We start from the raw sequence: 14,050 nt of genomic DNA, 5'->3' as shown, positions 1-14,050 counted from the left end.
ACCTGGAAGAACAGCAGAAGGGAACTAGAAGAGACCCTGCTTGACGACAGAGTTCGAGATGAAGTAAGCAACCTTCACAGGGAAAAATAAAACCTGTTGAAAGACCTTCACACACTACAAGATTCTCTCAGGTCAAAAGTTTGTACCTCTGGAAAAGTATGAAGAGAAACAGAAAGAATTCAGTACTTCTCTGAACAAACTGAAAAATGAGTTGGCAGAGAAATCACAACAATGTTCAATTTTCCAGGAGGCAGCAAACAAATACAAAAAAGAGATGGGAGAGCTGAAGAATCAGCTAAATGAAGCCAAAGAGACTTTGGAAGCAAAAGTCGCAGAATTTTCCAAGAAACAGACTGATGACATTTTGGGAGACTCAACCACTGAGCTCAGACAAATTGAGCTTGCATCTGAGAGAAGTCTGGCCAAAAGTGAAGTCAAAAAGAAGGCTGAGATTAAAGTCTGCTCTAGAAAGAAGAAGACATGTAGAAAGAAGACACAGAAACACTAATAGGGCTTTAATTCTGTCAGCATACGAATACACTTTCATACATAGGCCTGGCGATCAAATCGCAAATGCCGACGCCCTTAGTCATTTGCCTTTACAAGAAAATGATGAGCAGGTCCCAGTTTCACAGGAACTTGTTTTACTGTTAAATTTCTTAGATTTGTTGCGGGTATGTGCTCGACAGATCAGAGACTGGACAAATCGGGACCCAGTCCTATCTCAGGTACGAGAACAAGTGCTATGTGGCTGGTCACAGGAGCCTGTATCTGACGAAATGAAATCGTCTTCAACAGAAGACATGAAATAACCAGCCAGGTGGCATCTTATTGTGGGGAGCACGAGTGATAATTCCTCCAAAGGGAAGGGAGCCACTTTTAATTGAGCAACACAGTGCCCTTTCAGGAATTTCCTGAATGAAGACCATAGTACGCAGCTATCTATGGTGACCTGGGATGGATGGCGAAATAGAGGGTTTAGTAAAGCACTGTGTGCAATATCAGCAACTGAAAAAATTGCCAGTGACAGCTCCATTACGCCCTTGGGAGTGGCCAGGTAGGCCCTGGGTGCAGTTACACCTTGACTACGTTGGACCTTTCCTGGGAACAATGTTTCTGCTCATCGTTGATACCCATTCAAAATGGTTGGAAGTATATGAGGTGAGGTCACCAATGCCAGCTGCTACAATTGAGAAGCTGCATCAGAGTTTTGCCATTCACGGACAACCAGAAGTAGTCGTTTCCGATAACAGCACGGCATTTACGAGTGCTGAGTTTCAACAGTTTATCAACCTCAACGGTATCACTCGTGAAAACTGTATCGTACCACCCTTCCTCAAATGGACTGGCCGAAAGAGCGGTTCAAATGTTCAAGGCAGGAATGAAAAAGCTAACTGGCGATTCCTTGGCAACCAAGCTAGCACACTTTTTTTTTTATAGGACTACCCCTCACATAACAACAGGTGTCACACCTGTGGAGTTATTGTTGAAACGCCACCTCAGGATGAGATTGAGCTTAATAATGCCGAATTTAGGGGGAAGGTGGAAAGGAGTCAGGGAAGCCAGAAAACTAGACACGACTGGCATAGTCACGAGAGGAAATTTACTGTGGGAAAGCCGGTATATGTGAAGATCTTCAGGGAAGGACCAAAGTGGTTACCAGGTGAAATAAGTGCGGTGACTGGACCTCTATCTTACAACATGGAGGCGGAAGGCCAGACCATCCGTAAACATGTGGACCATTTAAGGAAGAGAGAGACATATCACCAAGATTTAGTTCCACCAGTAATCATCTCCAGGCCTGCGTTTGCTGTTCCTGTACGCATTGGGGATACAGAACTGCAAGCGCCCACCGAAGCACTTGATGTTCAGGCAACTCCGGAAAAGGAGATTCCTGACAAAGAATCCGAAGTTGTGGAGCTGCGACGTTCCACACGTACCAGGAAACCACCTGAAAGACTGAACTTGTAAATTCCTTACCCAGTGTAAATATTATGTTGTCTTGAAAAATAGCTGAGTTAAAGGGGGAGGAATGTAGTAATTATGGTTTTATTTACTGTGTAATGTACCTTTAATAATAATACTTGTTAAGGAAGATCACATGATCTGTAGTAACCAATAGGAGAGTAGCTCGGCCTACCTCAGTAGTCAGTGTAGAGATAGAGTAAGAGTTGAAAGCATACGTGTAGTTGCAGCTGAGTATATTGTAAATAAACTTAATGTTTCCACCCAAGAAGTATCTGCAAATCAACTCTATCATTAATAGCACAACTCAGCCACCCTGTAACAAGTTCCCACCCACATTCTGCACTGCAAGCAATAGAGGCTCACTGCCTATATCTCTGTTCTCTCGCTCTCTCGCACTCTCTCTCTCTCGCTCTCTCTCTCTCACACACACAGATTCTTGCAGACTGACCTGACCTTGAAGTTCAGGGACATCTTAAGAATAGTACAATAGCTTGCTATGGACCTGTTCCCTCTCAAAGCTCACCCCCATGACAATGTGAATCACATGGGTCTTGTATCCAAGTAGAAATGCTAATTAGCTATCCTTTAGATGTCCAACTCCATTCTACCTGGAAATTAAATAGACACTTTAAAGTATAACTGTTTACAAAACTTGACATTCCTAACACCTCCCTATGAGACTTGTAGACTAACAGTTAGTCCAGAGCCATCACAGATGCCCTTTGGCTTTCCATATGAAGAAAGGTTGGACAGGTTGGGCCTATATCCATTGGAGTTTAGAAGGATGAAAGGTGATCTTATTGAAACATAAAAGGTCCCCAGGGGACTTGATGTTGTCGATATAGGGAGAATATTTCCTCTTGTGGATGTGGCTAGAACTAGAGGGCACAGTTTAAAAATAAAATGTCTCTCTTTTAAGATAGAGATTGGAAGAATTTTTTTCCCTTAGAGGGTTGCAAGTCTGGGGAATTCTCTTCCCCAGAAAGTAGTGGAGGCTGGGTCTTACGTTCCTATGTCCTCTGTTTGCCATTGTCCACATGTGTGAGCAACTTGCACCTTCTTCACAGTAAATCAACCTGGGCCTCAATATCCAGATAGCAACCAAGCCAGCCAAGCGTGTTGTCAAGCAGAATTTGGAGCAGGTCACAAGACCCCCTTCACTACTGCATTTACCCTTAAATTAAATAGACAGTTCCAAAAGATAACAAACTCCTACACTTCATATTTGTAGCAATGCACACCCTCGACCTCAAACACTTGCCCCAGTTCTCTTTCAGGGATAAATTGGAGCTTCCCTCATCTGAACGGAAGGCAGACACTCATACCCCTTGAGTACATTTAAGGTGCCTACTATATTTAAATTCTTGAAAACTCCAATGGAGAAATGCCAGTCCAGGGGAGATAATGGGTCATTTCCCCACCTCAAAAGGATGTATAAGCATCCGCCACTACCTCCTTAGAAGAGGAACTGCTTTGAAATGAATATTATTTTTTTAATTGGTGCATTTTTTTGGGACTCCAGCCCTTGAACTAATCCCTGTCTTCCAGTTAGGGCCCACTATCTGTGGTTGTCTCAGAAACACACCTGGTCCAGCGTATCCCAGCTGAATATCCAGCCTCCTCAGCAAACTCCTCAAACTCCTTCAAAAGTTGCAGTCGGAGTATACCAATTATAACATGTCAAGCTCTGCAAAAGCTTAGTCAGAAACAAAAAAACACTAATGCAACACCACTTGTTATAAGAATATAAGAACCCTAAGGAATAGGAACAGGTGTAGGCCATATTGACCCGCAAGCCTGCTTTGCAATTCAGTAAAATCATGGCTGATTTTTGACCTCAATTTCACTTTCCCACCTGATCCCCATGTCCCTTGATTCCCACAGAGTCCAAAATTCTATCTTTCTCAGCCTTGAATACTCAATGACTGAGCTTTCACGGCCCTTTGGGTAGAGAATTCCGAAGATGAACAACCCTCAAACGTTTGTTGAAGTCAAGGTTGTTGCAGCTGCAACTCATTGTCCTGTGTAGCCACTTAACTCTTTAGCCAAGAGCATAATTGTCACAAGAGATATATCAAGCTTTATAAGCCAATGTAAACTTAATTATCGTAATCCTTTTTGCAAATTTCAAGTTTCAGAAACAAGGGAAGGATTTGGAAAAGACGAAGCAGAGACTTATAGAGATTGGCAATTTTGTGGATAAGGTAAGCATGCAGCAAAAATTTTAAAGCAATTAATTTTTTTCCAAATATATGATAAACAGAGAAGGCAGTAAAGTACATATTGATAACTGTCAAGATGTGAAAATTAATATGCACTTGTTCATATTTATGGTTTCACCTGAAAACAGTTTGGTGGGAGATAAAATCAGCTTTGGAGTACATTTGGTAAGAAGAACAGGATGAGTCTTTAAGCCTGAAATCCACACCCAAAAAACTGCACATCATTTCACCTCTCAAAAAAAGCTATATACTATCCTTCATATACTATAAGATCCTTCAAAGGTGCTTAACATAGCAGGTAAGTTGTGAGATGAAGCCATGGCCAGCTTGTCAAACTCATTCTCCTCCTGTCCATGGGCAACAACAACAGCTTATATTCATGTAGCACCTTTAACATAATGAAACGTCCCGAGGAGTTTAACAGGAGCATTATAAAACAATGGGTGGAATTTTCCATCCCCGTTGATGTCGGGCGTCATGGTGAGCGTGAGCGGAAGGCCAAAATTCAGCTTCGCTCTGTCGTGAAACCAGTTTGCGATCGTGCTCTCTACCTGCCGCCAGACTTTGGGAATGTCATTTTAATACATCTGCATATCATTATAAGCCCTGCTCACTAGAATCATCCCCCCACGCTGGATCATCCGGGCACGTCAGCATGCAGTGACGCCAGCGTGTTTCACAACAGCATTTATAAGGCGTGCACCTGGCGAGCTGCACTTCAAGTGGAACTCGCAGGGGAATGTTTACTAACGTTGTGCAGTGCTCGCAAGGGTCGCCCATTCGACTTCAAAATTGAGGCACCATGCGTTCAGGCAAAGGCACAGGAGTCACTTTTTCCTGGCTGGCTGACTTGTGTGGTGCTGGGGCTGCACTACAGTGAGTCGAGCTGGGGGGGGCAAGGCAACACGCTATGAGGCGACTTCAGGGGCAAGCACTGCTCTGCGCCTGAGGTGAGTTGGCGGGCAGGCAAGGGCTGCACTGTGTCTGAGACGAGTTGTGGGGGGCAAGACAGCACACTGTGAGGTGAGTTGGGGGGGGGGCGCGAGGCAGCCTGGTCTGATGGTGGTGCGTGAGCACATGTGGGGGTTGGGGGTGGTGGATGGGTAGGGAGGGAAGCGGCCACGCATAGGGAAGCCTTGTACAAAGTGATCATTTCTCTGCAGCTGAAACAGTTCAGACGCATCCAGATTGGAGTCGGGCCTCTAGCTTATCTGCCCACTCAGGCAATGCAGAGGCAAGTAAATGTCACCAAATGCTCCAGAGCTTTTCACCCCTCGGGCACAGACTGCAAACTATTGAGTGCTTTAGTGGACTGCCCAACAGTTGGACGACTGCATAAGTTGTGCAATCTCCTTGCTAAAGCTGGCCGTGGAGCAGTCACTGGTGGAGGTGCTCACAGCCCCTTGCGATGTCATCATCCCGGTTTTAACCAGTCTCCCCCATAGTTCAAGCTAACAGTGCAGCCCTGCAGTGTGCGTTAGGAGAGTGTCTGCGCCTGAGCTGAGAGCACAGCATGCAGTCCAGTGGGCAGAGCTGCCATCAATCGGTCAAGTAGAGTGGGGCAGAGGTGGGTGGGATTTCAAGCAGCCATGCAGTGCACTAAACTCTGGCCATCCAAGTGGGGGCCAGTGCTCTCCGGGATGTGAAGGGGCCTTCAGACTTAACCAAGAGAGGTTCTTAGTACACCCATGCTAACCCATGCACCTCTCTCTTTCATTCTGCAGGAGGAATACATCAGTAGCATGGAGCCTGGTGACCTAGCTGTATGCCTTGTGGCTTATAGAGAGCGGAGACGAAAGAGAAGTGAGTGACGGAAGCGCCTGAGCTGGTCAGAGGGAGGAGCAGCACCCTCTGGTAGAAGGGGCAGCTGGGGAGAGGAGCTGGCTGAGGAGGAGATGAAGGAGCTGCACGCCTCCTCCATGAGGAGGATGTTGACAGGGATGAGGGTGAGGAGGTCCTCGAAGTCGAGGATGACGGCGATGAGGCCATTGCACTGGCCAGACAAGGCAAGCGTGCGCGGGAGGCCCTCATAGCTGCTAGATTTGTGGAGGAAGATGATGACATGCAGTGAGGAGACACCATAGATCGTTGCATTGCATCTGTGAATATTTGACTCCTGCCTGGCTGATGGCAGCGCACATACCCTCTGTGATGAAGCTCCTGTCATGGAGACGCAGTGGCTGCCATAGTCCCTACATTCTAGGGAGATGATGACATGCAGCGGGGATACTCTATAGATCCTCACATAGTTTATGTGAATGTCTGACTCCTGTCTGGCTGATGGCAGATTGCTCGTGCTCTGTGAACAGGGTCATATCATGGAGATGCAGCGGGGATCTTCTCCTGATCCAACGGCATCCTTCGTGAGCTGAACTCTTCAGGACCACATTCACCAGACACAGATGCTGATGAGATGTGGGGCCACCTACTGTCAAGGTGCTGAGAGCACACAGAGAGAATGACGGAACTCAGTGCCGCCGGCCCAGGACATTCTGGCAGCAATGATAAGCCCCGTCGTGGTGCCGGCATGACTGATGTGACCAGTGACAATGAAGGCACACTGTCAGTGTGCTGGGAAGGTTGCACAAAGCACAAGGAAGAGGCCCTGTACTGAGACACCTGCCTTTATCTTGTGCAGGGATCAAGGTTTCACACCTGAGTAACACCAACACTGCTGATCAAGCCAAGGAGCCATAGGCAAGGAGACATTCTTGGGAGTTTATTTACAATAATGAACATTATGTACAAATGATTAACACCCGTGCCCAGGTTGTGCAACTACATATTCTTAACCTTCCTAACCCTGCCGCTACATCTTGGTGTTCCCCCAACATCAGAGGTGGAGACAGCCTGCTGATGACCTTGACAGGCATCCTCTGGAGGGCCAAGACTTGGAGGGCCATGGCCTCCTTTTGGAGTCCTGCTGTGTGGCAGTGGCACCCTCCTCAGCCTGTGGAGCTGGAGTTGCTGGGTTTACAGGAAGAGGGGATACGGATGGGCTGGACATTCCCGGAGTCACCTGGGTGGATGGCTCCGAGGTGTGCAGCTGCTGATCCTCCTCCCTACGGGTGCCCAAAGGGCCCCTGGCTGACTCCTTGAGGAAAAGAGGAATCTGGAGTGAGATCGAGCTGCCCCTCGCACCCTTCTTGCGTTGACATTGTTGAAGGCCAACCGTGGTATCAGCGATGGAGTTCAGCCTGCGCAACAGTGCAGGACCAATGCCCTGGACCAAGGTCTCCATGGCAGCTGCCATCCTGTCAGCATTGACCTCTGTGTGTCGGCATGCCAGCGCTATCACCTCAGACCAAAGGCGGACGGACTCCTCCATCGTCTCTTGCAATCTGAGGATTGCACCAGATATCCATTCCTGATGTTCGTAAGTGCTTTTGCAGCTCCAACAATTGACTGAGGATCGTCATCTGACTTGGACTCAACAGACCCCTTGCCTCCAGCAGTCCTCAGAGTGCCGATGACCTCGGCTGTTCCAGCCTCCGCCTGCTGCAGAACAGATGGTGTGTTGTGTTCACCCGATTGTGATCCCGAGGCTGCTCTACATCTGGGTCCCACCGAGATGTGTGTTGCTGCACTGGTGGAGGGTGTGGGTGAGTACTGTCACGGGACTTCAAAGGTGTTGCCCTCAGGGTCCTTATCTGAGGTGCTCTCGGCGCTGGAGTCGGGGTCAAGGTTGCCTGAGGGCGACATGGCAGATGTGCCTAGGACAGAAAGTGGAGATTATTAGTACTTGGCAGCCACATTACACACAAAACAGTGGACTCGGAGTAGCGTTGAGAGAGGGATGATGTGGTGCAGGATCCTTACGTGGATGCTTGTCACCAACCTCACCATCACCGCAGGAAAACCGATGGGTAAAACATCTTTTTTCACAGCCACTACTGCGCTTAGTGCAAATCTGGGATGATTCTGCCCAATGGCTTTAATCTTACCAATGTTTAATATTTACTAATATTAATATCTACTAATATTTACCATCCACATCCTCTCCGGCCAGCACCAATGAGCGACTTTCAAATGGAGTGAGCGCCTTGAAGTCTGGCACTCCATCCTGGTCTAGGACCTCTCCCGTTGATCATACATGATCTTGTCCTGCATAAAGACAGATGGAGAGTGTGTGAGCAAGGTGCATGCCAGGGCAAAAGAAGGATGCCAGGTGTGCATGTGTGCTGAGTGGAACCATGGATGGGATGACGAGCCGATCTCCGGAAGAGATGAGGCCGGATTGAAATGTAAGGGTGTATGTGAGACAATAAGTGGTGGTGTCCCTTGAGCTGGCAGTGAGTGAGATGCCAGTGAATGTGTGATGAGCTTGTGAGCGTGTGAGTTGAGAGTGATGAGATGGTTGACTTACCCTGGCGGCACAGATGGGATCATTCATCCTTTTTCTGCACTGGGTGGCCAACCTCTTGTGTGCAGCACTGGCACTGTCCACTTCTGCCACTGCCTCCCAAATCGGAGTGGTGAGACTGATGGGTCTCCTGCGGCCAGAGTGAGGGCAGAGGACATTGCGGCAGGCCTCCATGGCATCCAAAAGGTGTTCCAGGGATGCATCACCGAATCGGGGGGGCTGGGGCTGCACTCTTCTTGACTTTTGGAGCCATGTCTTCACCAGAGCAGTCCTGGTCTGCAAGCCTTGAGAAGTGTGCGTACGGTTACAGCTTAAATATGGCACCTGGAGTGAGGAAGCGGAGAGGTAGCAGTATGGTGGGCAAATTGGAGAGCGGCCACCAGCCATCTGGCATGTTTCCCATGACTGCATAACTTACGAGGCAGGAAGGGGACGATATGACGCGAAAATCTGCCATTGCGGCCAGCGGGTAAAATGTCTTTTTTCACGCCCACTTAGTGCAAATCTGGGACGATTCCGCCCAGCAGCTTTAATCTCACCCATGTTTAATATTTACTCATATTAATATCTACTCTTTGGCTGTCACTGTCACTATCTCCATGGTTTTCTGCAAGTTGTGAGATACTTCCTGCAATATCCTATAGACATGGACATTGAATTACTTCCACTTATCCATCATAACAGTCATATTTATGGAAACTATCTCCATTTGAGCTGTATACTCTTTAATAATTATTCTTATGAAGAGTGGACCCTGAGATCTGAGTTCCCTGCATCCTCAGCCAAGGGTGGTCATCTTTGCCTGAATAAGCACTGCAACTTTATTTATATAGTGCCTTTAATGTAACGGAAATGTTTAGTATGGGAATTCTAGAACTTAGGTCCTTGAACTTGGGGACTCCTCCCTTCTACTCACAAGTCTTCATACTCTCTCATGCTCAGTGCTTCACTCGGCAACAACTCTTTTGACTCACTAGTTGCTCACATGTGCTAGATGTGCATAGTGCTCCACAGGCAAGATCCTATGACAAAATTGTTGAAGAAGTGATAGGAATGGCAGATTCCTGAGTAACAGCAGCTGTTTCTGTGAAAGTGCCTGGACGGTCATTAGAGTGTCTGACCTATTCTTGGAAGGCACTCCATGAAGTGAAATGCAGAGAAGCCTTTCCAGCCAAGCAGATGGCGACTGGGGTTGGGGTGAATTTTATGGAGTCCTCAAATGTAGTAAACATGGCGTGGATGACTGAATTAGGCGGGATGCAAAATTTTGAATTCCGGACGGTGGGTTGAAATGTAGAAATAAAGTCAGTGGCGTGTTTGCAGTGTGTTGAGCCTCACACTGGCCTGTGGCGGGTCCATACTTGAAATATATTTGCATGCCATGAATACTCATTATGTTTGAACAGGTTTTAATCAAGTCTAAGCCTCAGGATAAAATTAGCGGCTTTGCACAGTTGTGTTTAAGGAAAGTGGTTGTCCATGTTGAACTCTGTAGCACAAATGGGGAGAGATAGGTGTTGAGTGCAGGGAGGTGCGGAAAAGGGAAGAAAAGGAGGACTGAGGATGGTGTTCGGGTGTAGGGAGGTGCAGAGGAGGAGACAAAGGGAAGACAGAGGGTCACGTTTGAGTGCAGGGAGCTTTGGAGGAGGGAAGGACCTATAACATCATCGATGAGGTCCTCCTGTAAGAGGGGCTGGTTCCAGGCAGGGATGGTAAGGTGAATGATGGGCCTAATGGGCAGGGTTGGTGCTATCAATGTTGGGGTCCTGTGGGTCAAATGGAGGGTGGTAGGTGGCGGAGGAAACAGTCACTGTCATGGGGGGAGTTGGATTCGGCAATGGGATCCAGTATCCTGAGTATTCCAAGGTCTCACAGCAGTGGATGAAAGCATTTAGGAGGATAATGGGAAGATTCAGTGTCAAAGTGGACATTTGGATGGTCATGGATGTAGGCACAAAGGGGAGAAATGGAATATCAAGGGAAATGGTAATAGGGTCCATGTAATGGGGAGAGGTTCAAGGGTCAAAATGAAGGCGAAAGGTTATGTTGAGTTGATGAAGGGTGATGGGGGAAAGCATGAGAGTGATGGGAGGAGGGTGGAAGGTACAGGGACGGGTCTGAAAGTTGACATGCACCATACTTTTAAGGTCTCATGTCAAAGATAGATTCTCTGAATGTAAGCTTGATTGAAGGAGGAGGAGAGTCATTCAGTCTGGGTTGATTTTATGTAGCGCACAATTTGCCGATTAAAGGCGCACCTAACAATTAGATAAATGGATGAGAGCCTTGGATGCACATGCTCTCACATATATGCCTGCCCTCTTTACACAGTGCAATTACTGCAGGAACCATGGGTCTCATTCACCTGATATTCCTGTAACCTCAAGAGAAGGAAGAGATGATGTGAAGAAGGAGAGCTATTGGTGTACAAAAAAAGAGGCTGCAAGGCCAACAGCAGGCAGCACCAGAGCAAGAGGCTGGTCCAGATGCTGCCAACCAGATGTCAGAGAGGCAATACCAGAGACGCCTGAGGACGCCCTGGAAAATGGTCACCGAGATATGTTGGATTGTTCATCAAGACGAGCAATCATGTGGGTTTGTTGGGAACCCCATGCCAGTGGCCCATAAGGTTACCGCAGCACTCAATTTCTACGCTTCCAGGACATGATGGGTGACATCTGTGGCATCCCACAGGCTGTATAAAGGACAATACCAATGCCCTGCTCTCATGCCTGTGAATTTATTTACTTCCCCAACGATGAAGACAAGCAGGCAGCAAGATCAGCTGAGTTTGGTGCCTTTGTTCGCTTCATGCAAGGGGTCATCAACTGCACTAGGGGCCATAAAAGCTCCCTGATTACAACCAGCTGCATTTGTAAATCATGAAGTGTTTCACTCCATGAGTGTATAACTGGTGTGCGATCACAGGAAAAGAATAATGCAGGTGGGTGTTCATTTCCAAAGGAGCTGTCACGATGCATACATCTTGCACAACTCTCAGCTCCCAGAGCTTTTTGAAGCCCCAGCCAGGGTGATGGATGGGTCATCGGTAACAAGGTCTTTCCATTGTATACATGGCTGATGACACCAGTGAGGCACCCCCAAAGCAATGCAGGGGAGTGCTACAGTCAAGCTCATGTGTCCATCAGAGCCATCATCGAGCACACATTTGGCTTCTTAAAATGTGCTTCCACTGACTTGAACAGTCTGGAGGGACACTGCAATATGCACCCCAGAGGTGTCACACATAGTAGTGGTCTGCAATGCACTGCACAACCTGGTTCTGCATTGTGGACACATGTTGCGACGGGAAGAGCACAAGGAACATCAGCCCTCCTCAGATGACAAAGACTTGTCGGAGCATGAGGATGCCATAAGCGTAGCCTATCCTTGGATGGAGATGACTTGTAGTGGAGAACAAACAAAATCACATTAAGAATCATCACAGTTTGAGCACTTCACATTTCATTGCATCCACCCTGTGTGCCTATATGCTGCCACGTTCCTCCTTACACGAGGCTAATTCAGCATCGCCATCTTCCTCCTTGCCAGGGGATCTCCATGCCTTCCTTGGCTGCTGTGGGGAGCCTGAGGTCAACCACTCCTCCCCCTGTACCTCTCTTTCTCTGCCTTGTGCTATGTGTCTATTTATCCTGCATGACAGAGTTAGTGACATGTCAAGTGACGCCTAAATCCATTGTCTGCATGTAACCCCAGCACACATACTGGCCTGTCAGTCCCACATTGCATCCAAACGCACACAAAAGCCAAACTTGCTCAAGCTTTGGCCTCGATTGCCATATGGCACTAAGGCTGATCACACGTTCACTCTTCTGGCATAACTGCCCACTTATACATATACACTACTGATGACCCCATGAGAGACTCATGTTGGAGATGCGACACTGGCACTTACCCTGGTGGAGAAAGTCATTGACCCATTTCCTACCCTGCACCCAAATTCTTGCACGAAGCCATGGTTGCTCAGCCCCATAACTACCTCCGTCCAGGTACCTTAGTCAGGTGGGAGGGCCTTCTGACATTATCTGCAGGAAAGAGTGCCTCCTGCCTTTCCCTTGATGGCCTGGAGGAGAACCTGCAGGGAGGCATTGCTGAACCGTGGGTCTGGTCTGCTGTGACACTCAGACATCATGGATTGATGGTGGGGTTGATTTTGTGGAACCAGTAGTAAGGGAGGAATGATGGGGGAAGAAGTCTGAGAAGGGGCTGAGTATTCTGATGCTTTTTTCCAATGAACTTGTGAAGAAACTAAGACTCTGCATTAATGGATTGTTCTGGCAGCAATGCAGAGTTTGAACAGGAGACTCCTTTCTAGTCTGCCAGTAGCTCCAGCTTTGTCAGCAGATTTCAGGAATGAAAAGCATCCCCTGCCCCGGAATCAGACGAGTTTCTCGTTCACATCACCCCGACTTTAAATTTTAATTGTCATCGCGTGGGAAATGAGAAAAAGCAAGAGAGCGGAAGTGCTGTACACTTCCGGCTCTGCTGTCGGGAACAGTGTGCCTTTGGCAAAATCCCATCCAGTGCTTTTTAAAGAGCTAATTGCTGAGTGCAAGGGCAGAGCGAAACTTTGGGAAAACACATGAAGTTGAGAGGGGTTCGGTAATAATCTTCTGCTGTTAGCTCACCTCCAACCTAATGGTGTCCCATGGACCTTCTTGGGTGTCTTCTCAGAACTTGTCAAGCTTCCTCTTCTTTAATATGGTGGTCCTCCTCCAGTGATGCTTCTCTGAAGTTGGTTGCAGGCCAAATACTCCTTCTGAAGGAAAGAAGACAGTGTTAGAGGCTTATAAATGACTTGAACAGTGTCCTTCATGTGAGTGCCTGCATCCTAACATGATGACAATTGGACCTGCATTGTTCCTTTAAATGAAATGTCTTTGAAAATTAGGAGTGGTGCTTAGTGCAGGTAAAGTCAGTTGAGAGAGTAGCTGCTGAGTGTTGATGGTGGTTGAGTGTTTGAAGAAGTTGCCCTCTGCATTAGTGAGTTCCCCTGATATTAAGGTGCTGAGAGAGAAAAAGAGTATGAGAGATTAGAGGGTAAATAAAGGCTCAATTAGCAGCAAAGAATGTGTGTTGACATGAATCCTTGACTGTGACACCATTTGTAGTACCTCTGTCACCTATCTCTAGACAACCTATACTATCCCCTTATGACGGTCCTGTCATCAGCTCCTGTGAGAAAACTTGCCACCACAACAACTGGCAATCTTGCCTTTGTAGAAACAGAAAGTTAATTTTAAATAGCAAAGTCTTCCTAGTCATTATTATTATTGCTGCTGTTTAATTTAACAACTCATACTGATACAAGGGGTTGCATCTTCACCCCTGACCAGTGGGCAGTGAATGGTGGTTGTTCCGGCTGTGGAAGATGTATATTAGCCGCAAACTAAAAGCCATCTTTACTGTTGTTTGTCATCCACAAACTTTTCTAGTTCTTCATCACTTACCTCTTTACTTTATTTTCACAATGATG

The 14,050-nt window shown here is 47.3% G+C and overlaps 1 protein-coding gene across 3 annotated transcripts in view; it reads left to right on the top strand.

Moving 5' to 3' along the window:
- Window positions 1-14,050, top strand: part of adam12a (ADAM metallopeptidase domain 12a) — a 445,440-nt gene that overhangs the window by 305,606 nt on the left and 125,784 nt on the right. For all 3 annotated transcript variants that reach the window (XM_078564869.1, XM_078564868.1, XM_078564867.1), the window contains exon 8: window positions 4,101-4,172. In XM_078564869.1, the coding sequence (XP_078420995.1) occupies window positions 4,101-4,172 (72 nt within the window). The remainder of the gene's footprint in view (window positions 1-4,100; window positions 4,173-14,050) is intronic.

The sequence above is a fragment of the Cetorhinus maximus genome, chromosome 20 (genome assembly GCF_964194155.1).
Source record: "Cetorhinus maximus chromosome 20, sCetMax3.hap1.1, whole genome shotgun sequence".
NCBI classification, from domain to species: Eukaryota; Metazoa; Chordata; class Chondrichthyes; order Lamniformes; family Cetorhinidae; genus Cetorhinus; species Cetorhinus maximus.
The sequence above is the reverse complement of the archived record's forward strand: the minus strand, read 5'-3'. Positions and strand labels throughout refer to the sequence as shown.